At 35.8% G+C, this 24,931-nt stretch overlaps 2 protein-coding genes across 10 annotated transcripts; one reads left to right on the top strand and one right to left on the bottom strand.

Moving 5' to 3' along the window:
* Positions 1-946: 946 nt before the first annotated feature.
* Positions 947-14,269, bottom strand: LOC115222212. Of its 2 annotated transcripts, none has more exons than XM_036511402.1 (4): positions 8,127-8,222; positions 6,391-6,589; positions 4,208-4,297; positions 947-1,900 (listed from the first exon to the last, which is right to left on the bottom strand). In XM_036511402.1, the coding sequence occupies exons 1-4, from the start codon at positions 8,145-8,147 to the stop codon at positions 1,269-1,271; spliced, it is 942 nt and encodes a 313-aa protein (XP_036367295.1). In that variant the 5' UTR covers positions 8,148-8,222; the 3' UTR covers positions 947-1,268. The 2 variants fall into 2 exon arrangements, with proteins under 2 accessions (XP_036367295.1, XP_036367296.1); XM_036511403.1 differs by lacking the exon at positions 8,127-8,222 and adding an exon at positions 14,116-14,269 and having other exon boundaries at positions 1,163-1,900.
* On the top strand, positions 11,164-24,387 carry LOC115222213. 8 transcript variants are annotated; one of them, XM_036511404.1, is made up of 6 exons: positions 11,195-11,265; positions 14,621-14,692; positions 16,452-16,620; positions 21,311-21,467; positions 23,339-23,428; positions 23,655-24,387. In XM_036511404.1, exons 4-6 carry the CDS (start codon positions 21,323-21,325, stop codon positions 24,284-24,286), a joined length of 867 nt encoding a protein of 288 aa, XP_036367297.1. In that variant the 5' UTR covers positions 11,195-11,265; positions 14,621-14,692; positions 16,452-16,620; positions 21,311-21,322; the 3' UTR covers positions 24,287-24,387. The 8 variants fall into 8 exon arrangements, with proteins under 8 accessions (XP_036367298.1, XP_029648225.1, XP_036367297.1 ...); XM_036511405.1 differs by lacking the exon at positions 14,621-14,692 and having other exon boundaries at positions 11,164-11,265; XM_036511407.1 differs by lacking the exons at positions 11,195-11,265; positions 14,621-14,692 and adding an exon at positions 12,498-13,038.
* Positions 24,388-24,931: the final 544 nt, after the last annotated feature.

Raw genomic sequence — 24,931 nt, 5'->3', positions numbered from 1 at the left:
GCCGACCAAAGCCTTGTGAGTGGATTTGGTAGACGGAAACTGAAAGAAGCCCGTCGTATATATGTGTGTGCGTGTGTGTCTGTGTTTGTCCCCCTTGCATTGCTTGACAACTGATGCGGGTGTGTTTATGTTCCCGTCACTTAGCGGTTCGGCAAAAGAGACCGATAGAATAAGTACTGGGCTTACAAAAGAATAAGCCCCGCGGTCGAGTTGCTCGACTAAAGGTGGTGCTCCAGCATGGCCGCAGTCAAATGATTGAAACAAGTAAAAGAGTATATATATATATATTACATTTTGTGAAATTTGATTTAGTATTTCTAAATTGATTTTTTCCCTGTAAATTTGGCATAATATTCCCTCATTATATATATACAGATAAAAGAAACGGAGCAACAATTAACAATTAGAAGCTGACCTCAAAAATAACAAACTGAAACAGCTGTAAATGTTATTTTAACTATAATTAAACTATTACCATTCAATACCAACAATCAACTTCTAATTCTTAATTGTAGCTCTATTTCTTCCCTTATCTGAATATATTAAACCATGGTTTTACCATTTAAATTACCAACTACTGTTAACCTTATAGCAAGGCCTATACACAGGTAGGTAATACACCAGTAGTACCTACGGATACATTTATCCCTTAGACAGTTGCATAACCTCTAACCCCTAAATTTTTAATATATATATTTCTTTACTACCCACAAGGGGCTTAACATAGAGGGAACAAACAAGGACAGACAAAGGGATTAAGTCGATTACATCGACCCCAGTGCGAAACTGGTACTTCATTTATCGACCCCGAAAGGATGAAAGGCAAAGTCAACCCCAGCGGAATTTGAACTCAGAACGTAACGACAGACGAAATACCGCTAAGCATTTTGTCTGGCATGCTAACGATTCTGCCAGCTCGCCACGCGTTATAAATTTTTAATATATTTATATATATAAGCAAAGTTTAGGTTAGTTAAAATATGTTTGTAACCTATTTCAACTGCTAAAAGGCAAACCCACTACAGATGCCATAGAAAATATTTTTCTCTTATGATAAAAAAGTGAATCTGCAACTGAAGAGAAAAAATTTCTCCATGGCATCTGTAGCGGATTTGCCTTTTAGCAGTTGAAATAGGTTAGAAACATATTTTAACTAACCTAAACTTTGCTTGTGACTAAACACTGCTTGGTGCTAATAGTTCAGTAATATATATATATATATATATATATATATATGATTGAAATTTTTCCATAATACCTGATATTTCTCAGAGAAATTTCCCAAACACTGTCCCAACAGAAATAAATACAAATGCTAGCCCTATGCCTTCTTTATAGCCATATTCCGAGACTGGCAAGTCATTGGAACGATATAACTCTACCAGCTTCCAACAACTCACCAGGAAGTGGGCCAAATCAGGAACCATTAAAGCAACATTTCGTACGTTTTGGAATGTTCGTCCATGCGCGTAGATTACGTGTGTAATGAATTGGTCCATTCCGCTGAGCAAGATGTGTATTGTGCTAATGCACAAGATGAAAAATATCTTCTTGAAGGTGACGGAATTGCGAGAGTCACACATGTTTAGGACTAAAGCAGTAACAACCATTTCGGTGACCATGAAGTAGATGTGGTGGTAGAAGTATGGATAAAAATCTTCGTTGAAGTAGTTGAATATGGACCACCAGGAATAATAATGAGGGTAGATGTTTATGGCAAACAGACCGAACATCACCCAGCGGACATGCAGTCGAGGAAATAATAAGTTGTAGATGTACTTTAGACTTTCGTATGTTATTGCTACAAAGAATACGGTGAAAATCCAAACTCCGAAGGTCTGTGAGGTTGCGTTGAAGTAGATGTGTTTGTACAAAACGATTCCTTGGTTTTCGTAGGCACCTAGAGGAAGAAAGAAGAAGAAAAGAATTAATAATGGTTTCAAATTTTGGCACAGGGCCAGCAATTTTGGGAGCAGGGGTAAGTTGATTACATTGACCCCTGTGATCAACTGGTACTTATTTTATTGACCCTAAAGCATGAAAGGTAAAGTCGACCTTGGTGAAAATTCAGCTCAGAATGTAAAGACAAATGAAATATCACTAAGCATTTTGCCTAGCGTGCTAATGATTCTGCCAACTCAATGCCTTAAGAAAAGAATTAATACCTTAAGTATAGTCCGCCCTTGAGTATAATACGCAGGTGATTTTTAGGAAGCTGTACCTCTGAGAAACCTAAACCTTGTGTATAATACACACCCCTTCTCTAACTTGAGTCAAGGAGGTCTATATAACGTCCTTGGTTTGTAAAACTGTATATAGTAACGTCCTTTATTATTATTGTATATATAACATAATGCAAACGTGTAGCTTTTTTGTGCATTTTGTTTGCAGAAAATAAAGAAATAACAGTAATAACGTTTAATAAATGTTGCTTACTGCAAGTTATGAAGGATTCTTTTATGACTTCATTGCTTTCAGGCTTAGCTTAAGGTATTTTCGCGCCCGACATCACAAAATGCGTCTGAATAAACATTGCCGGACAGCAAATAGAGACTCGGACATTGCTTAGAAAATAATTTTCATTTTTAACCTCGTATATAGTACGCACTAGGGATTTTGACCTTGAAATTTTGGGTAAAAAATGCAGATTATATACGAGGATTTACACTTATCATTTCTACCATAGACACATGGCCTGAAATTTTAGGGGTGAGGGCTGGTTGATTAATTTGACCCCAGTGCTCAACTGGTACTTATTTCATCGAACCCCGAAAGTATGAATGGTAAAGTTGACCTCGGCAGTATTTGAACTCAGAACATAGAGATGGACGAAATATCATTCTAAGCATTTTGCCCATTGTGCTAACGATTCTGCCAGCTCATTGCCATAATAAGAAAAGATGAAGACTAAAAACATATTGTGAGTTCATTTATTAGCAACATTAGATGAAAAATGTTCAGTGAGAAGGAAGGCACCAAATACTCAAAGAGACTCAACTTGTATCTTCTATTGGGCAGAATTCTGGTTTAAGCTCCTTAAATAACCCGTCATAACTTTTTATATTTTTATGAATTTGTGTTCTACACACGGGAATTCATACACTCTTTACTCTTTTACTTGTTTCAGTCATTTGACTGCGGCCATGCTGGAGCACCGCCTTTAGTTGAGCAAATCGACTCCAGGACTTATTCTTTGTAAGCCCAGTTTTTATTCTATCGGTCTCTTTTGCCGAACCGCTAAGTGACGGGGACATAAACACACCAGCATCGGTTGTCAAGCAATGCTAGGGGGACAAACACAGACACACAAATATATACACACACATACATATATATATATACATATATATGACAGGCTTCTTTCAGTTTCCGTCTACCAAATCCACTCACAAGGCATTGGTCGGCCCGAGGCTATAGCAGAAGACACTTGCCCAAGATGCCACGCAGTGGGACTGAACCCAGAACCATGTGGTTTGTAAGCAAGCTACTTACCACACAGCCACTCCTGCACCTTGATTATGTAAAAAAAATTTTTTAGCTTTTAAACCCCTCCCTCCCCCATAAATCCTAACAGTTCCACTTTTTAAAAAAAAGTTTTTTTCTTAAATCAGTTTAAAATCAGACAGTCCAGATTTTTTGCTTAAATCCAGCAATGGACCATCCTTGGGTAATTCATCATTCCATTAAATGGGTTTATGGAAAGAAAAGCATTGAAAAACATCTGTACATGTCAGAGCGGCAAAGAAACAAGGAAGGCATCAGGTGGTTGTGAGGTGTGCTAAAAAAAAATAAAATAAAACACCCTTAAATTTAAGAAAAATTTTTTTTTTTTTTTTGCATAATCGTACAAATTCCCATGTGTAGAACAAAATTTCACAAAAATTTTCTGAAAATTCCAAGAAATAAAAGAGTTATTAGGTGTTCTACACATGGGAATTTGTATGATTATGCAAAAAAAATTTTTTTTTTTTTTTTTTTTTTAATTTAAGAGTGTTTTTTTTTTTGTTTTTTTAGCACATCTCACAACCATCTGATACTTTCCTTGTTTCTTCACAAAAATTTTCTGAAAATTCCAAGAAATAAAAGAGTTATTAGGTGGTACTTAAACTAGAATTTTGCCTTCTATCGATTTTGGAAGAACGAAGGGAGGAAGAGAGCAGAAAATGAAAGAAGAGGAGGAATGAATAAAAGACATTGAGGTACATACCACGGAAGACGGTGTCAAAACAGGAACAAGTGCAGCCGGAACGATCAACAGGGGCTTTATCTGGTACCCAGATTAATTTGTAGAAGACAGCTGTGAAAATATTAGGGTAATTAAGAAGATGAAAGGTTTGACTGTGGTAGCTGGGAAGAAAGGTAGAAAATGGTTATTTCGGGTTTAAAACTCTTGGAATCATCAAATATACGGAACCCAGGCATGGCTTTGGAAGTGTAGGAATGGTTGTGTAGTTAAGTGTTTGCTTCCTGACAATATAGTTTTGGGGTCAGTCTCACTGCATCTCACCTTGGGCAACTGTCCCCTATAATAGCTTGAGGCCAACTAAAGCCTTGTTAATGGATTTGATAGGGAGAAACTGAAAGAAGCCCATCACGTATGTGCGTGTGTGTCCTTGTTGTCACATTACATCATCATCATCATCGTTTAACGTGCGTTTTCCGCGCTAGCACGGGTTGGACGGTTCAACCGGGGTCTGGGAAGCCAGGGGCTGCACCAGGCTCCAGTCTGATCTGGCAGTGTTTCTACAGCTGGATGCCCTTCCTAACGCCAACCACTCCGCAAATGTAGTGGGTGCTTTTAACATGCCACCGGCACGGATAGTTATAAATGATTGCCATGTTATACAAGCAGTATCATTCATTTTCAATATTGTGAAAACCTGTCTGGCCATGAGGGAAATATTACCTTACTTGAAAACTGGTAAGTTTTGGCAACAAGAAGGGAATCAAAACATACAAACTCTTTCTCATCTGACCCATGCAAACCTCAATTTTACCTCAATTCTTTCTTTTAATAATACCAGTAAATACCATTTAATCAATAATTAACGATATATGTTAAGTTAATATTTAAGTGTATAAATATTGAGCTATTTCTATATTTTCTTTTCTATCCCTCTATTGTGTAAAATTTTGATATATACTAAAAGTATTCATATATATACTTCTTAATAATCTTTGGAATAATCCTAAATTTTATCTCTACATATATATAACAGCATTGTTTTATAATGAACTAGCACTATGACCCGGCAACGCCAGGTCATAGTGCTAGTGCATGCATATACAGCTGCGTGCATGCGCACATACATGCGAGTACTATCCAAATCTCCGCCCAATCACATACAGCTAGCTGGCATTCAATTGGCGTATCAAGTTTCGGGCATTTTCATTGGGTTTTGGATAGAAAATCCACAAAAAGGTCACTTCCATTGATTTTTTAATGGCTTTGTTGGGTGACTGGGGAAATGTAAAGATGTGCACGACCACCCTTGGACGGTTTTAAATGACCATAGAAAGTGCGAGCCCTCTAACTAAAAAATTGTGGATCTGTATAAAGGATACATACACACAGACATTTTGATGTTTATATATAGAGTGATAACTGTAGTACTATATGATAAGACTTCCCCTGTGCCATTAGCCTTGGTCTGCTTAATAGCAGCCAACATCTTGTTTGAAGTATTCTCTTAATAAACTTCATAGCATCTACTTCAAATAAATCTTGATTTATGACTCTGCCATTTAGAATGTCTATCCACTCTACCCCATCCCCAAAGCTGATACTACCCTCTGTCTTCTCTAAGATTTCATAAACTAGTCCATAAAATTAAAACTGACCCCCCCCCCCCCGGTAATTAAAACTAAATAACAGAAATAATCAGTGAAAAGCAGTGTCTTCTTTGAAAAATCTCAGTTACAACTGTGACGTTGTTGGTAAAACATGTTCTTTGTCTATCTACTTACCCTCTTGGGGATTATCCTCTTGGGATAATAAATCCACACAATCAGGGTTGGATTGGAGGATCATCATCATCATCATCATCATCATTTAGCGTCCGCTTTCCATGCTACCATGGGTTGGACGGTTCAACTGGGGTCTGGGAAGCCAGAAGGCTGCACCAGGCTCCAGTCTGATCTAGCAGTGTTTCTACAGCTGGATGCCCTTCCTAATGCCAACCACTCCGTGAGTGTAGTGGATGCTTTTTACGTGCCACCTGCACAGGTGCCAGACGAGTCTGGCAAACGGCCACGATCGGATGGTGCTTTTACGTGCCAACGGCACGGGGGCCAGGCGAGGCTGGCAATGGCCACGAATGGATGGTGCTTTTTCTACAACACAAAACATATAAATATACACAGGCATAAATATGTTTAGAAGGGACTCACCAATATGTAGAAAAGGGATCAGAATTATAAATAATACTGCAAATATGAAAGGAAGAGCTTTCTTTTTTACTCCACCAAAAGAAGGACAACCCTGGTAATGAACCTCTGTAAGGCGCCGTTCCACATAGTCTTGGAATCGGTTGTTCAAGGAAGAGGTCTTGTGATGTGACTGGGAATACATCTTCTCGTAAAGGTACTTCTGAAATTTTAAAAAAATGTAAATATATCTATGTGTTAGAGAAAGATAGATGTATGTGAGAGGGAATGATGGAGAGAAAGAAGAGAGGGAGAGCAAAGGAGAGTGAGAGGAGAGAGGACAAAGGAGAGTGAAAGAGAGAAAAGAAAGCTGGGTATTAACCCTTTAGCACTCAGATTTCTTTGTCAAACGTATTGCTTATCTATTCACATTGTTTATTCACACCATGCATTATCTTATAGCTTTGAGATTTAGATGCGACTATTCACCATCATCATTTAACGTCCGCTTTCCATGCTAGCATGGGTCGGACGATTTGACTGAGGTCTGGCGAACCAGACTCCAATCTGATCTGGCAGAGTTTCAACAACTGGATGTCCACATAGATATACCAACCAAATCTTTCCCACCATTTAGACATTATCTAAATTGCAAATCGTGGAGGAATTCCTGTTTCTTTTGTCCTAGCTGAGCTTACTGTAGAATATGGTCTTTGGCATGCTGGATTTGTCCATGCACAAGATGTGGCCTGTCCATCTGAGCTGTCTGAGCAGCAGCAAGGTTTCAATGCTCAGGACATTGGTCTGATGGAGGATTTCATTGTCGGTGATATACCTCTTCCACAAGAGGTCCATGATGGAGCAAAAGCATCTGTGGTGCAAGCATTCCAGCAGCTTCACCTGCCTCCTGTGCAGCATCCAAGGCTCTGACTCCCAGAGGAGAGTAGCGATGACAACTGCCTGATAGACTTTGATCCTGATGGACAGGTGCAGTGCACAGTTCTTCCATATATGCTTCTGCAGACGTCCAAAGGTGGGAAGGAATCACAGCACAGAAGGACGTGTGGATAGTGCACAAATATAAAATAGACAATTTCATGTCTTATACCTTCAGGCACTGAATCACGTTACAGAAGCTGTAAAGTGCCAGACAAATTGGCTGTGGTTAGACCCTTGGGCTCACGGTCATGGGGCAGGAGTTTAATTTATCGACCCCGAAAGGATGAAAGGCAAAGTCGACCTTGGCGGAATTTGTACTCAGAACGTAATAGTAGACGAAATACCTATTTCGTTACTACCCACAAAGGGCTAAACACAGAAAGGACAAACAAGGACAGACAAACAAATTAAGTCGATTATATCGCCCCCAGTGCGTAACTGGCACTTAATTTATCGACCCCGAAAGGATGAAAGGCAAAGTCGACCTCGGCGGAATTTGAACTCAGAACATAAAGACAAACGAAATACCTCTAAGTATTTCGCCCGGCGTGCCAATGTCTCTGTTAGCTCGCCGCCTTGTTTTCTCTTGCCATCGATCAGGTAGCGACCAGTCAAATAACCTTGCCATCGATCAGGTAGCGACCAGTCAAATAAAATACTAAAACACCAAGAGAGAGAAAGATTAACGAAGAAATATAGCGGACGAAAATGGACAGGTTATTGTAGACGAGTAATGACAGGTAGAGAGATACACCTGAAAACCTCTGATATTTCCCTCTGACAAAACTTAATGCGTAAAAAATTGAAAATCCCATACTTACACACAGACTACTAAACCACATGCCCGTAATGTTTCGTTTTCGATGTTGAAATATAACAAAAGCCAGAGGAAGTGAATAAAGTTACTGGTGGATAAAAATGATAAATAATGTGTCGTTGGTGTTTGAGGAGAGGAAGAAATGTATTGATTACCAAGAGGTTGTTCTTTTTTATAGTTAAATCCAAGTCAATCCTGAACGAGCAGAATTATTATAAAAGACGCATTTTCAGATATTTTATTTTTAAATACTTTACATATATATATATATATATATATATATAGAGAGAGAGAGAGAGAGAGAGAGAGAAATATAGATATATATATGTATATATATCACATTTTCTAAGCAATAACGTTGATGGTTTTCGATGTATTTTCACGGTATTTTTGAGGGCGACAGGTGCTAGGGAACGAATGTCTGAACAATCCAAGTGGCACAAGCAAAGGTGTCCTTTGTTTAAGACAGTAGGGTGTGATTTTATTCAGGTTGAGGTTTCCCGCAAGTTGAGCAAACAACACAGAGACACCTTGATAAGCTTGACACATTAAAAATGGTTTTTAATTAGTGAAGGTCAGGACGGAAGAAAACACTGCTGCAATTATAATATGGGGAGCATTTTATTCAAAATCCAAATTTGGATCAGATTTTGTTAAATTTCTTCCAATCGCTAGAATTCAAATTTTCACCAGATTTTTTTTTTATTTTTAGAAAAACGTAGTTTTACATGTAGATGGCAAAAATCACAGCAATTTTGTTTGGAATTAAATTACAAAGAAATTACAAATCTGGAAAAGTTGAAAATAATCTGGTGAAAATTTGAAATATTAGGTTGTCCCAAAAGTTCGTAAACACTTGCGAAAATTGAATTTTTACTCGCCAAGTACTAACAAAAACAACAAAAATTATTCCTCAAAATAAAGACCATTATTTTCCAAGACTTTCTACGAACTTTTGGGACAACCTTATACTTCAACTGGTTGTAAATTTAACAAGATCCCCAATTTCAAATCAGTGTTGAAGATGTCACATTTGAAATTAATGAGAGTGTATCGGAACAATTATTTAAAGTTATCATGTCCATTTATCATTTTAAGAATTCATAAACTTTTCACATTTCGCTCAAATGGGGAAAAAAAAAAACCCTTTACTTATAAGTCCTGGACAAGGAGATTACTTTAAACGAAGAAGGTTGTGTTTTGTGAAAAAACGAAAATATTTTGTCTGTCAGTGGATAAAAACTATTTTCACATTTTTTTTTTTACGGCAATCTTTCGTCTCTAGTAGACCTTTCCGTCGATTTCCGTAAAAAATTTTTTTTTTTACATATGGGCTTGCGGGAACTTTTGAAGTAATGAGAGCGAAAGAGACTAAGAGAAAACGATTGTATGACGAGGGAAGTTCTTTTGAAGTTACCGTGCATTGGAGCATTGATGTACATGTGTGTGTGTGTGTGTGTGTTTGATGGGGTGTGGGAGACAGACAGTATGTTGTGTAATCGACGGAAAGGTCTACTAGAGACGAAAGATCGCCAATATTCTAAAATATTTAGCAAAAAGTATTACGAAAAAAAAAAAAGATAAAACAAAACAGGAATTTAAGTAAAATATCGATTTGAAATTTTTGCCCAATTTGCCAAATTTCGGAGGTGGTGAGTAAGTTGATTAAATCGATCTCAGTGCAAAGTCAACCTCGGCGGAATTTAATGCAAGGAAAATATTGATATTAGCACAAAATCACAAAAAAAATCAAAACATTGGTTTCTAATATTAGCACAAAATGGTATTGGTGTTGGAGAGGAGAATAAAGTCGTTTATTAAATCACTACAATACGTGATAAATGTTTTATTTTTTGAACATGAATGAATAAAGAAAAGGGGGTTAAGCTTGGTTTGGGGTTCAGTTTCCCAGGATGACCAATGCAGAAGTGAGATAGAACGTTAAAACTTAGGGTGCATGCACAGCAGAGTTCAAGGTCAATCTTTGCCCAGTGGCTTCACTCTGTGTGTTTTAGCTTTGTTACCATGGCAACATTCCGGACACTGATTGATCAGAACTCGTATATATACATATATATATATATATATATATATATATATATACAAAATTTAAAGAACTGAACACGAAAACTGGACAGTCAACATGCTAGATATAGACGTCAAATCGCTATTTCCCACAAAGAGTATGTTCTCAAATAAAAACTCAGCACAAACCAAAGCATTAAACAAGACTTTAATTGACTAATATCAATTTCTACCCTTATTAAATTTTATATATATTATATATATAATATATATACATATTATATTATATATATAATATATATATACATATTATATTATATATATAATATATATATACATATTATTATTATATATATAATATATATAATATTATATTATATATATATATATATATATATATAATATATATATATATATATATATAATATATATATATATATATAATATATATAATATAATATATATATATATATATATATACATATATATATATATATTATATATATATATATATATAATTATATATATATAATATTATATTATATATATATATTATATATATATATATTATATATATATATATAATATATATATATATATAATAATATATATATATAAGTTCAGCTGGATTATAGGGGCAGAGAGAGGGCAATTGTAGGAAGGCTCCACGCCCACCTCCCAGCAATCAAATATGATTAAGTTCTCTTTCGATATACAAAAGTTATCTTGACATTTAAAAAAAAAATGTAATGGATTCTCTTTTATGATAAATACCCACAGATTTTTTGCCAGTTTAGAGACAGCAAATGATTTAATTAAAATAATTAAAAAAAAAGCAGTTTATATACCCCAGTCCCAAAGCACAGGGGGTATTGTAGCTGCTTTTGGGACAACAGAGACAAGCGAAGTGAGGAGAATATAGTGGGTTATTAAATTACATACATGCATGAGTGTTTGTGAATATAAAAATGTATATAAATATTATACAAGGTCAAGTTTATTTTTTCAATGCATGACTTAACCAATAGCAGCAGTTAAAGGCTTGCACACTCACATATCTACTTCTAAACCTATCTCAGTGAGGATTTGAAAACTGGTTTTGTTACTGAAGCAAGGAGGTAAAGAAAACTTTTGAGTTTAGCTTTGATTATAAAATTACATCTCTCAACTTTTTCAGCTTTATTGCATATATATTCAAATGCTTCGTTAAATCGAACCCCTTCTCTTTTTTCATATATTTTTCGTCATTCTGTCAAATACTTGAAATCGCTATGGAAGTGGGACAAAGTTGGAAACCGTGTCAAAATGAATAATTTCTGATTTTTTATTATTTTTCTCATTTTGTACCAGTGCATCATCTTTGGAAGCAAAATTTGGTCAGGATAAGTTATGTAGTTGGAAGCAAAATTTGGTCAGGATAAGTTATGTAGCTGGAAGCAAAATTTGGTCAGGATAAGTTATGTAGTTGGAAGCAAAATTTGGTCAGGATAAGTTATGTAGCTGGAAGCAAAATTTGGTCAGGATAAGTTATGTAGTTGGAAGCAAAATTTGGTCAGTATAAGTTATGTAGTTGGAAGCAAAATTTGGTCAGGATAAGTTATGTAGTTGGAAGCAAAATTTGGTCAGGATAAGTTATGTAGTTGGAAGCAAAATTTGGTCAGTTTAGATTTTAAAGTTTCTTAAGGTTGTTAAAGTTGGGAGTTTGAAACATAGGTGACAGGTACAACTTTCAAGAAATTTTCCCTCAAATTTGTTCTGATTGTAATTGAGGTAGCTAATGAAATATCTGGATAATTTTGACTGAAAAAAGCTATATTTTATGTTGAGTTTTTAGATTAAAATGAGTTTCATTAATTTCTTATCATGTGCTATTTTTCCATAATCCTCTTTCATTTGACCGAGATATTTAAAATTTTGTTGCATTTCTGATGTCTAAGGATGGATATTTATGTGAATGATTCCTTTTTCAAATTTAATTCTGGAGAAATGGAAAGACATAAATAGTTTATCTTGACTTACCCATTTTGCCCCGCTTAAATTTGTCTTTTATATGCTCAAAGAGAACAATGGTTAATTTTCTGAAAGTGTTCTGAATATGTTATAGGTTTTATTTACTGTGTTTAGAGAAGTTCTTTACTTTGCTGATATAGTTCTGGTTAGGTAGTGACCATTTGTAAAAAATACATTCACTTCAAAGTCAAAAATGCAGTAATTATTACTCATTGTGCCCCACTCACTCTTATTGGAAACTGGAAAAGCAGACTTTCGGAAATTAGCTGTTTGAATTTTCTGTATTATGTATATTCACGTCCCAAAGATAGGCAAATTTCAAAAAGTTAGGCAAAGTGGGACATGTAAATACATAAAATAGAAATTAAGTTGTTTTTTTTTAATAGAAATTCTTGATTTTTAAAACTTTCTCGTCATTATAAGACATGGTAGGAAATCGATTTTCCCCCCCGTGTCTAATATTAAAAAAAAAAATGTATGGGCGGGGTACAAAAGGAAGTCTTTCCGAAGGGATTAAGTCGATTACATCAACCTCCCCAGTGTTCCACTGGTACTTAATTCATCGATCCTGAAAGGATGAAAGGCAAAGTCTACCTGGACGGAATTTGAACTGAGATCATAAATAACCCCAAAGAACAACGTAAGGGACATTCACGATGACAAAGTTTTAAAATGGCTGTTTTCACGGATCGAACCAAAAAAAAAAAAAAAAAAAAGTGAATTCGATGGATAAAATGAATGGAGATTTATTAGACGGGAAAAAAAAAAAATAATAATTACTTTTCACGCTAAAAGTAAAACCAATGATATTTTCACTATTGGATAAAAGCAGGATTCAAGTGAAGTAAGGAAAGCATGTTGAATAAAGCTAAGTAGAACAGGTAAGTAGATAGCGTACAGGTGCGAGAGTATGAATAACAAGCATACATATATTTATTTACACGAATGGTTTATATCTAAGCTTTTAGCGCTGACATTTTCCCTTCAATAATTACTGCCCGGCAACTCTTAATCACTTCACCTTAAATAAACAAAAACCTCAACGTTGTTTAGTTGACACACACATTAACACATTATATATATATATATATATAAGGGCTAGCAACAGGTTGCTTAGCTACGTACCGAAAAATTAGAAATAGCAGTCAAAGACCGCTTATTTCTATTTAACCCGGAAATAATTGTTGGTTTTATAATTAATAATTATTTACCCTTATATTATTAATATATATATATATATATATATATAATATACCTATATATACCTATATACCTATATATATATATACCTATATATATATATACCTATATACCTATATATATATATATATACCTATAATACCTATATATATATATATATATATACCTATATACTATATATATATAATACCTATATACATATATATATACCTATATATATATATATACCTATATATATATATATATAATATATATATATATAATACCTATATACCTATATACATATATATATATATACCTATATATATATATATATATCCTATATATATAATATATATACCTATATATATATATATACCTATATAATATATATATACCTATATATATATATATCTATATACCTATATATATATATATATACCTATATAATATATATATATATATATATATATATATATATATATATTATATATATATATATATATATATACCTATATGTATATATATATATGATAAGCAATATTTTCCCTTGCTCACACATAAAAATGCGTATATATATAGATATACCTTTATACATATATACACACGTATCAGGTAAACAGTGATGATCTGTTTGAGAGAGAGAGAGAGAGAGAGTGGTGTTTCTAAGAAACCAAAAAAAAAAGTGGCCTTAATTCTTAGTTCCAACTCTAAATGTAATACAATAGAAGTTTTCTGGTTGGCAGTAGTTGTAGCACTGACAGAATATAAAAACTTACTTGTTGGAATATCACAGTATTAGTTGTACGTATTTTTAAGTGGGTTGTTAAAAGATTTGCACGACACAAGTAAAATGTGAAATGTCCAGCAAATTGTCACAGCCGAAACGAATAAAGAAACCCGATATATAGGACACACCCAATTATAGCAGAAGTGTGCGTTAGTGTTAGGTCGCTCTTGGGCGCTACTGGTACCAAATAATCCAGTACAACCTGTTATATGGTCGGGTCATCGCGACTAAACCGGCAACCTCACCTTGGTGAGGAAGATGTTGAACACCTTGCAGGACAAAAAAAAAGAAAGACCCGTCAAAGGGCGGAAGAACTAGAGTGCAGTCAACGGCCATTCAACAACGTTTTGTTTGTGGAGTGTGTGTGTGTGTGTGTGTATATATATATTGTATTTCAAACTGTATGTGTGTATATTGTGTTTTAAATTGTATATATCGTATCTCAATTTTTTATTTTATCCCCACCCCATCCACCCTTTTTGTATGATAAATAGATAAGGGGTGCAAGGAGCACTTGTTCGTGTTCACCCAAGCCGTGGCGAAGGCAGTCTATCGAGGAGAAGAAGGTAATTCTGAGTTTAAATACTTCACGGCTGTCTTGTAGTTAGCCTTAGATTCGGCGAGGACTGGGCGAAGGACACCCTAATATAAAACCCTCTTCTTTTTGGATCATGCTTCGTAGTTTACAGAATGGGAATGATTTCTGTGCAAAACTTTTCCTCACTTTAAAAAGCGTCAAGCACAGGCATTGCTGGGAAGTACGCACATGGCTGGCCGAAGCCTAAAAAGGCGCAACCAAACAATGAAAGATGTTATTGATACCGAAGCAAAGGCAAAAAAAAAAAGGGCTCTGAAACATTTTGTTCTGTGGTCTGGCCTGGCAGGTGTTCCAGAGCACCACAGCCTGGATCCGATCGTCATCATGCCATTGTGAATAAATTCAGGTTAAGGGAGCTACGCTTGTTGTAAAAGAGTTGCAGCGATATGATATAGATGTTGTGGCATTAGCCGGAACAAGAATTCGTGGAAAAGAGAATTTTGTAGAGAAATCGACTGGGTATCATTTATTTTGGAGTGGTATCATGTACATGTACCCTGACCTCCTGATATGCTGCAAACCCCTTATTTTTGTTCGGAAGAAAGGTGGGGTGGGAAATCGGACCCCTACCCCTATCCCAGAATTATTGAAAGTTTGTTTTTTTTCGTTGAATGAATTACGGTGACCTCCTAATATGCCATAAAACCCGTTTTGTATTTGGGAAACGGAAGTAGGGTGGGGGAGAGAGAGAGAGAAGGACGAAGTTTACCTAAACTTTCAATGGCATAGCAATATATCATATATATAATCCTCATTATCATCATCATCGTTTAATGTCTGCTTTCCATGCTAGCATGGGTTGGACGATTTGACTGAGGACTGGTGAACCAAATGGCTGCACCAGGCACCAATCTGATCTGGCAGAGTTTCTACAGCTGGATGCTCTTCCTAATGCCAACCACTCCGAGTGTGTAGTGGGTGCTTTTTTAAGTTTCACTGGCACGGAGGCCAGTCAGGTGGCTCGAATGGTGCTTTTTATGTGCGTCGACACTAGGCCCGTCCCACACCCACACATACACACACACACACCACCACCACCACCACTATCACCAACACTTTTTTCCGAACAAAAATAAGGGGTTTGCAGCATATTCAGAGGTCAGGGTACTTGATTCCACGCTAACAATCAGAGTTTTTTTTTCTTTTCTTTTTTCTTTGTGAAAATCGTGCGGGTGAAAATATCAAAATTTACCAAAATTTTATCCTTGTAAACAAATAAAATAGTTTTATATAAAGGGAGGTAATTACAAATTATTTCGCTATCAGAATTAATTCCCCTTAACAAAAGTTTGTTGCGGCAGCCAGAAAGCCTTGTCTTTCAAGAACCTTACTTCGTTACATGACCCCTTCCCTCTAAATGTACCCTCTCTCCCGCGCTATGAATCACCTATATTGCGAAGTGCATTACAGAAATCATTCGCTTTACGGAAGTAATGCGTTCCTGAAAGTCTGGCTGTAATGCGAAATTAATTTTCCTATTAATTTTCATGTTATCAAGTGAGATTGTGTTCCTAACCTTAGCTTTGAGGGGAGAAAATCATTGATAAAGGTGTCCTTTACACAGTCAGCCCTGTATTGCTCAACATTTACTGATTTAAAGTTACAATAATTTGATAAGAGCTCTAACATCTTTAAATATCGGTCGATGCTATGATTCCCGGGGCCTGAATAGTTGTGGTGGGGCATGGGATCCAAAATATATATATTTTTTTTTGTTTTTCTTTTAGTGAGACATGAAATTTTGAAAATCGTATTTTTGACAGAAAACATACGACACCCATATTCAGCCTAGCTAAACCAATCCTTATTGTTGGCAAATGAATTAGGGATAAGAATGTGCATTGTCCGGTTGTTTGGAAAAGGTGGCTGAAGATTGCTCGACATTTTAAAACTGATGTAATGCTTACAGTGTTAAATAAAACGAAGTAGCATGAAACGATCGTACCACATTACCTCGGATATACTTGTATGCTGAAACAAAAAATTGTCGACAACCATTATAATTTATGCGTCTCGAAACAAACCGATAGAAATCTCTAAAAACTTCGTTATTACCGTGTTGGTCCAATTTCGGGGTTAATTCATAAAAAATTTTCCCCTCTTCAGCAACAAATACTCGAGATATAAATGAAATACCTACTCATACCCATGGAAAAAGCAAGCACTAAGTCCAGAGCAGACTTAAGTACCCCAAATAGAATTTTTTAGAGATTTCTATCGGTTTGTTTCGAGACGCATAAATTATAATGGTTATCGACAATTTTTTGTTTCGGCATATTTGGCATTAGAATTTTTCTTCAGCCCTTATCTTGTAAATTATATATATATATATATATATATATATAAAGGAAATGAAGAAAATGCTGACAAAATAATTTAAGTAAGGGAGAGTGTATTTAATTAGGTGAAAGTTCTTTTTACCGGTTGCGCATTTGTTATGCTTATCAAAAGATATTGTTTTAAGAGAGATAGAGTTCCTTTCTGATAGATTTTTTTTTCTCTTAATTAAATACACTCTCCCTTACTTAAATTATTTTGTCAGCATTTTCTTCATTTCCTTTTTTTATATATCACAACTCGTGTTCCACATCTCCTTTTTTAAATATATATATATATATATATATATATATATATATATATATATATTATATATATATATATATATATTATATATATATATATATTTAATAACGAACCATGTAATTCGCGTTCTGGAAAATTTATTCTGTAAAATGTTTTCATTTTTTTCTTAAACACGCAAGATATAGTCTATAAATTTTGGATGTTTTTGAAAGATACTATTTTTTATCATCAGAATATGCTCTTGCTCTTTGCTCTTTTGCTTGTTTCAGTCATTTGACTGCGGCCATGCTGGAGCACCGCCTTTCGTCGAGCAAATCGACCCCGGGACTTATTCTTTTGTAAGCCCAGTACTTATTCTATCGGTTTCTTTTGCCGAACCGCTAAGTGACGGGGACGTAAACACACCAGCATCGGTTGTCAAACAATGCTAGGGGGACAAACACAGACACACAAACATATACACACACATACATATATACGACAGGCTTCTTTCAGTTTCTGTCTACCAAATCCACTCACAAGGCATTGGTCGGCCCGGGGCTATAGCAGAAGACACTTGCCCAAGGTGCCACTCAGTGGTACTGAACCCGGAACCATGTGGTTGGTTAGCAAGCTACTTACCACACAGCCACTCCTGTATATACTTCCTCACACAACAATTGAAATATATTTATTGGAAATCGTTTAGCTTTCTTCCACGCCCACACAGACACACAGAAACTTGTTTGGGTACAAAAGAGCTTTGCTTTTTTCCCTTTCTAAAACGTTTGGTATAAAGCTTAAGATATTTGGTCGAGCAAAAAAGTGTGTTTTATTGAGAAATAACCCATTTATTTGACAGCTAAGAGGTAAGTAGCACCTTATCGGTAACTTTTTACCAGTCTACATACATACATACACATGCACGCTATTATATAGATATATATAGATATATATATAAATGTGTGTAACGGCTTTAATAGATTTGTAAATAGTATGCTATTGGTGTCGAAGTCGGAAAGTGTGAGGATAAGAGGTGTGTTGTTATAAATTGCCTTTTGTAAGATATGGAAGGACAGATAATATATATGAAGTTGTAAGAAAGTATTTATTTACCCCCGTTACGTTACAAATACTTTACCCGTCGTATATATGTGTGTGTGTGTGTGTGTGTATATATATAGCAAAAACAGTCCGATGAACGGCAACGGGAAACTCAGAGTAACAGGTTTTGTTGAATATTCTGCTGCTTTGAATAAAGTATATATGTATATATATATATATATATACCGGAGTAAACATGTAAATGTGAAACAAGGTGGAAAAAAGAGTACTCAAATACCAGTGGGGTACGGGGTACTAGTCACGTAGACTGGACCCGGTTTGCGCAGACGCGCATCCGCGCTAGCCAGTCGTAGGTAGTCGATCCTACAGCGACTTGCGTATGCAAATGAGCTGATTGGCGCAACATTGCAAAAACTAAGTTAATAACGAGCCCCTACTGGAGCTTAGGAAATATTTTTTTCAACGATATACGGTGTATATTATTTTAAAGACAATTGCGTTTTTTTTTTTTTCATTACTACTGCCTGACTCCTATCTTTCAGGAAGTCATGTAACCACACTCCAAGTTTTCCAGCTATGCCGAGGTCACGCAGTTCGTGGCATATCATGCCATGATCCACCTTGTCAAAAGCTTTTGCAAAATCAAGGTAGATTACGTCCACATTTGATTTGTTGAGTAACTGCCTCAACACCCAGTCATAATGTTGTAAGAGCTGGGTCAGGCAGCTCCTACCTGGTCGAAAACCATGCTGGGTATCACTCAGCAAGTTATTTTCCTCAAGGAATGCGATTAGTTTTTTTCTGACTATCTGTTCCATGACTTTGCTGATGTGTGAAGTCAGAGAGATAGGCCAATAGTTTTTGGCATGTGCTCTACTTCCCCCTTTATGTATTGGGCATATTATTCCCTCCTTCAGCTTGCTTAGCAGTTTGCCATTCGCAAGAAAGCTCTGGAAGAGAATCTTGAGGGGTTTTCCCAGGGCATGCTTACACGCTTTGAGGAGGATGGCTGGGAAACCATCTGGACCAGCAGCTGAGTTTGTGTCCACTTCATCTATGGCTAGTAGGACATCTTTTTCGTTAATGTCAATACATTCTATTGTAACCGCCTCGCTGGTTATAGGTGAGGCGGCAAAGAAGTCCACTGGTTCGTTCATTTGTCTGTGTTCCAACGGGGTGGTAAAGACACTTTTGAACTGGTCATTCAGTATCTCACTGATCTTAGCTGGACTGTCTGTGAGGGAGCCATCCTTTTGGAGGAGGGGTCCTATCTTGTAGTGCACTGAGACTGTTTCTTTCGCATAATGAAAGAAGGCCTTTGGGTTTGATTTAATGTTTTTTATAACCCAGGCTTCTTTGTCTGCTTTCTCCCTCACGTAGGATTGTTGCAGCCTTTTTTCGATCTCCATCAGTGTTGTTTTTAGGCGGGACGTTTCGCTACTTTTGGGATGTTGGTTGAGACGATTTGCAACCTTCGTCCGTTGTCTCATGAGGATCTTCCTGTCTCTTGGAATCTTGCTCCTATTTGTTTTGGCCTTGTGCTCTGGGACATATTTCTGGCATACGGCTTGCACAGAAGACATGAAACATTCTAGTTTCATGTCAATGTCTGGTGTGGAGAGACATTCCGGCCAGTCCTCTCTGAGGATCTCTTTTTGGATCGATTTCCAATCTGCTTTGTGGAAGTTCAGATATATATCATCATCATCATCATCATCATCGTTTAACGTCCGTTCTCCATGCTAGCATGGGTTGGACGGTTCAACTGGGGTCTGGGAAGCCAGAAGGCTGCACCAGGCTCCGGTCTTATCTGGCAGAGTTTCTACAGCTGGATGCCCTTCCTAACGCCAACCACTCTGTGAGTGTAGTGGGTGCTTTTTACGTGCCACCTGCACGTGTCTGTGTCTGTGTTTGTCCCCCTAGCATTGCTTGACAACCGATGCTGGTGTGTTTACGTCCCCGTAACTTAGTGCTTCGGCAAAAGAGACCGATAGAATAACTACTGGGCTTACAAAGAATAAGTCCCGGGGTCGATTTGCTCGACTAAAGGCAGTGCTCCAGCATGGTCGCAGTCAAATGACTGAAACAAGTAAAAGAGTAAAGAGTAATATATATATATATATAATAATAATAATTATTTGAGGGAATATTATTCCTAACTTACAGGGAAAAATTCAATTTAGAAATGCTAAATCAAATTTCACAAAATATAATATATATATATAAAAATTAGAAAACAACCACCTTTTATCAATTCAAAATGAACAATTAAATTACACCATCTAGAAAATTACATGTAATAGAAATATTAAAATTAAAATAACAATAACATACTAATGATTAAGTAAATTGCAAAATAATAATAAAAACGTATATATACCAAATATATATGTTTTTATTACTATTTTGCAATTTACTTAATCATCAGTATATTATTGTTATTTTAATTTTAATATTTCTATTATATGTAATTTTCTAGATGGTGTAATTTAATTGTTCATTTTTCTAATTTATATATATATATATATTTATGTCTTTGTGTCTGTGCTTTGTCTCTCACCACCACTTGACAACCAGTGTTGGTGTGTTTACATCCCCATAACCTAGAGGCCTGGTAAAAGAGACTGGTAGAATAAGCACTAGACTTAAATACTAGTCCTGGGTAGGGGTCAATTTGTTCAACTAAAACCTTTTAAGACAGTGCCACAGTGGACCCCTATAAACAAGTGAAAGAAAAGTTCTCATGCTTTAAATTTCAGAAGTACAAGAGATGTATTCCAGGTTTTTAAGCAAATGACTCCAAGCCTACCTGAAACAACTCTAGATTGTTCCATGGCTGAATCACAAAAGAAAACTCTCCTTTTTCATAAATGCTTTGAACTTATATGCTCATACAAGACTTATTTACCTTATGTCTTACATTCATATTATGTATACATTTACATGCTTTAAATTTCAGAAGTACGACAAGATGTATCCCTGGCGTTTAAGCCAGCGACTCCAGCTTTATGTGAAACATCTCTTCATAGATTGTTCCCTGAAAGAAGTCCTAAAGAAAGTTTTTCCTTTTATAAGTGCTATAATATTTATGGCACTGTTACCTTTCATACAAATCGGTGAGTCACCTCAAAGCAAATATGAATTTTTTTGTACATTCATTTACATGTTTTTATCATTATAATTGGTTTTTTTAATCCTTATATCCTCTCTTTTATCTATGGGACCCTTTTATTACTATTTTATTCTGGTGGATCCCCATCACAATCTGATGTTTATAAACTAGTTTTATAGAAACTTCTTTCAAAATCCCTAATTTGTATCTTGCACATTAACTTATGTATGTTGAATTGTGTTAAATGTTAGTGGGAGAAACCTAGCTGTTTCTAGCATTTTTCCATCAGGCATCTGCCATATTCTGAACGCTTTACTTCCCTGGGCATGGACACGTTGAAGCTCCGACGTCTGGCAGCTGACTTGGCAGACACGCATAAAATTATTAACCATCTTACAAACAATAACTCTGAGCACCTTTTCAAACTCCACCTGTCTAACACCCGTGGACATGTTTACAAAGTCAGAAAACAGCACAGCTCCCATGACTTTCAGAAACATTTTTTCACGCTGAGAGTTGCTGAAGGATGGAACAAACTGCCGGCACCAGTTGTTAGTTGTCGGAGCACTGCATCCTTCAAAACTTCCATGCTTCCTGAGATTCACCAACACTACACCTGATTTTCTCCCCTCCATACACACGCAAGCATGTATCTGACTCATGCATTCTTCGCTTTCCGGACATTTGTACATTACTGCATATGCTTTATACGCACTTTTGACAAGTTGTGGTGCACCCGAGCACTGTATACAATAATTTCATTATTATACCAATAAATACATTATACCAATAAAACTTAAAGGGGCTCTTAAAATACTGTTGTAGATCCTCAATTTACTATTTTGTTGTGTGTACCCTAAAAGTCTTATATGGACCCTCAAGGACCTTAAGGACCCCAGCTGAGAGTCACTGCTCTACTTCAACCTTGATTTAACAGATGTAGGACCTAAAATGTTTCTGTCATAATCGTGTCCAATGGATTCTTTTCCCTCTTTTTTAATATGTTAGGAAATGATTTGGTGGTGGTAGAGGCAGAAGCTGGGAATTTGGCTGCTATTTATATTAGGTTAGCTCCTGTGTAGGGATAGGACCTAGCAATTTAGTTCTAGCATATATGTATACACATATTTAAGATATAAGGGTGTGATATGAGAAAAATTTCTACTTCTGTTTAGTTAAAAATTGCTACATCTGTTAAGTGAAAGTTTGTGTTACAATTTTCCTTGATATTTTTACGTATGTCCAACAGTTACTATGGTTTAAATATGTCCTGGTTTTACTGCGAATTGCCTAAACCATAAATGTGTTCTATTCTTTAGTATATGTCAATGTCCCTCGGCTGCTGGAAACAGATTATGGTAGCTGTTGTGCTGATGATGCATATTGAGGCAGAAACACGTTTTTACCATTTTCCTTTTATCCCTTGACAATGAGTTTGTCTTTTTCCCTAATGACATGTCAGCTTTGGAAAATTCTTGATTCTTAAGAATATTCCTGTCTCATATGGAGCTGGTCTTAACAGCCATTTGATAATTCTGATATCTCTTCTAGAGAAGGTGATAATTTCAATATATCAAGAACCATTTTTGCCATTCTTCCCATGCAACACAATTGAATCATTCACCATCTTAACTACCTTAACCCTTCCATTACCAACCCACCTGAAACTGCCTCTGGCTCTGAGTACAAATGTCTTGTTTTCATAAGTTTTGAATTAAAATCTTCCACCAAACCTTAGTCACAATTTATGTTCCTTACACTAGCTTAATGATAACTATGTTATTTTACTAAATTCTTCGTTATATTTAAAGTAATTGAAAGAAATGCAGAGCATCTCAAAATAAATACGGTAATGAAAGGGTTAATATTCCACAGGTATTTACCACAAAATATTCTGGGTACCAAACAAAATTCCTGTCGATCGTTCTACCTGCACTTGTTCCTGTTTTGACACTATTTTCCGTGGTATGTACATCAATGTCTTTTTTTACTTGTTCTTCCTCTTCCTTTTTTCATTTTCTACCATCTTCCTTCCCTTCATTTTCTCCAATATCAGTAGAATATATAATGTGAGTATTTTGTGCCTTCCTCACAGCACTTGTTTAACTAAATATTGCTGATAAATGGAATCAAAATATTTCTTTAATCTTCATCTTTATTATTAATTCCTTTTCTTTTCCCTCTCCTCTAGGGAGCTACGAAGGCCAAAAGAATATCAGATACAAGCACATCTACTTCAATTCCACACAAGAGACTTATGCAGTTTGGATTATTACCTTATTCTTTGTGTTAATAACATATGAAAGTATAAAATACATCTACAACACATTATTTCCTCAACTGCATGTCCGCCTGGAGATGCTCTTTCTGTTTGCCATAAACATCTACCCTCATTATTATTCCTGGTGGTGTTTATTCAGCTACATCAACGAGGGATTCTACCTATACTTCAGCCACCATACCTTCTTCATAATCACGGAACTAATTGTTTCTGCTTTCGTTCTGAATATGTGTGATTCTCGCAACCCGGTCACCTTCAAGAAGATATTCTTTATCCTCTGCATTTGCTCAACACATATTTTGGTGAATGGCGCTGACCAGTTTGTTATTCAAGTCATTTTTAAACAAGGAAAAGCATTCCAAAACCTACGAAACGTTGGCTTGATGATTCCTGATTTAGCTCACCTTTTCATGTGCTGCCACAAACTCATACAATTAAAGCGTTCCAATGTATCGCCAGCATCAGTGTTCAGTTATAAAGAAGGTGTAGGGTTAGCATTTTTATTTATTTTTGTTGGGACACTCTTTGGAAATTGGATCTGAGAAATATAGAGTATTTGAAACACACACACACACACACACATGTATGTGTATATATATATATATATATATATATTTGAATATATGTATACATGTGTATATGTGTGTGTGTGTGTATGTATATATCTCTATATATATAAAACTGAGAATGTGTGTCTGTCTGTCTGTGTGTTTCCCTAAAACTTGAGAACTACACAACCAATTTCATTCAAATTTTACACATGCTTTACTTAGGGTCTGGGGAAATTATTGTATACAGTGCTCAGGTGCACCACAACTTGTCAGAGTATATGCAGTGATGTACAAATGTCTGGAAAGTGAACAATGCATGAGTCAGATACATGCTTGTGTGTGTGTATGGAGGGGAGAAAGATCAGGTGTAGTGTTGGCGAATCTCAGGAAGCATGGAAGTTTTGAAGGATGCAGTGCTCCGACAACTAACAACTGATGCCGGCAGTTTGTTCCATGCTTCAGCAACTCTAAGCGTGAAAAAATGTTTCCTGAAGTCATGGAAGGAGCTGTGCTGTTTTCTGACTTTGTAAATATGTCCACGAAAACAGCACAGCTCCCATGACTTTTTTTAAGTGTAAACAAGAGAGACAGAGAAAGGCAGAAACAAGGAAAATGCCACTGATATTTGAACACTAT

Source organism: Octopus sinensis, linkage group LG19 (genome assembly GCF_006345805.1).
Source record: "Octopus sinensis linkage group LG19, ASM634580v1, whole genome shotgun sequence".
NCBI classification, from domain to species: Eukaryota; Metazoa; Mollusca; class Cephalopoda; order Octopoda; family Octopodidae; genus Octopus; species Octopus sinensis.
Note: the sequence above shows the minus strand (reverse complement) of the source record. Positions and strands in the feature narration are given on the sequence as shown.

Coding starts and splice junctions, on each gene's coding strand:
- LOC115222212 (XM_036511402.1), bottom strand. CDS start 8,147: ATGTGGTTTAGTAGTCTGTGT. Junction 6,590..8,126: donor TGTGGTTTAGTAGTCTGTGT/GTAAGTATGGGA, acceptor TTAAAATTTCAG/AAGTACCTTTACGAGAAGAT. Junction 1,901..4,207: donor TTTTGACACCGTCTTCCGTG/GTATGTACCTCA, acceptor TTCTTCCTCTAG/GTGCCTACGAAAACCAAGGA.
- LOC115222213 (XM_036511405.1), top strand. CDS start 21,323: ATGTATCCCTGGCGTTTAAGCCAGCGACTCCAGCTTTATGTGAAACAT. Junction 21,468..23,338: donor GTTACCTTTCATACAAATCG/GTGAGTCACCTC, acceptor AATATTCCACAG/GTATTTACCACAAAATATTC. Junction 23,429..23,654: donor TTTTGACACTATTTTCCGTG/GTATGTACATCA, acceptor CCTCTCCTCTAG/GGAGCTACGAAGGCCAAAAG.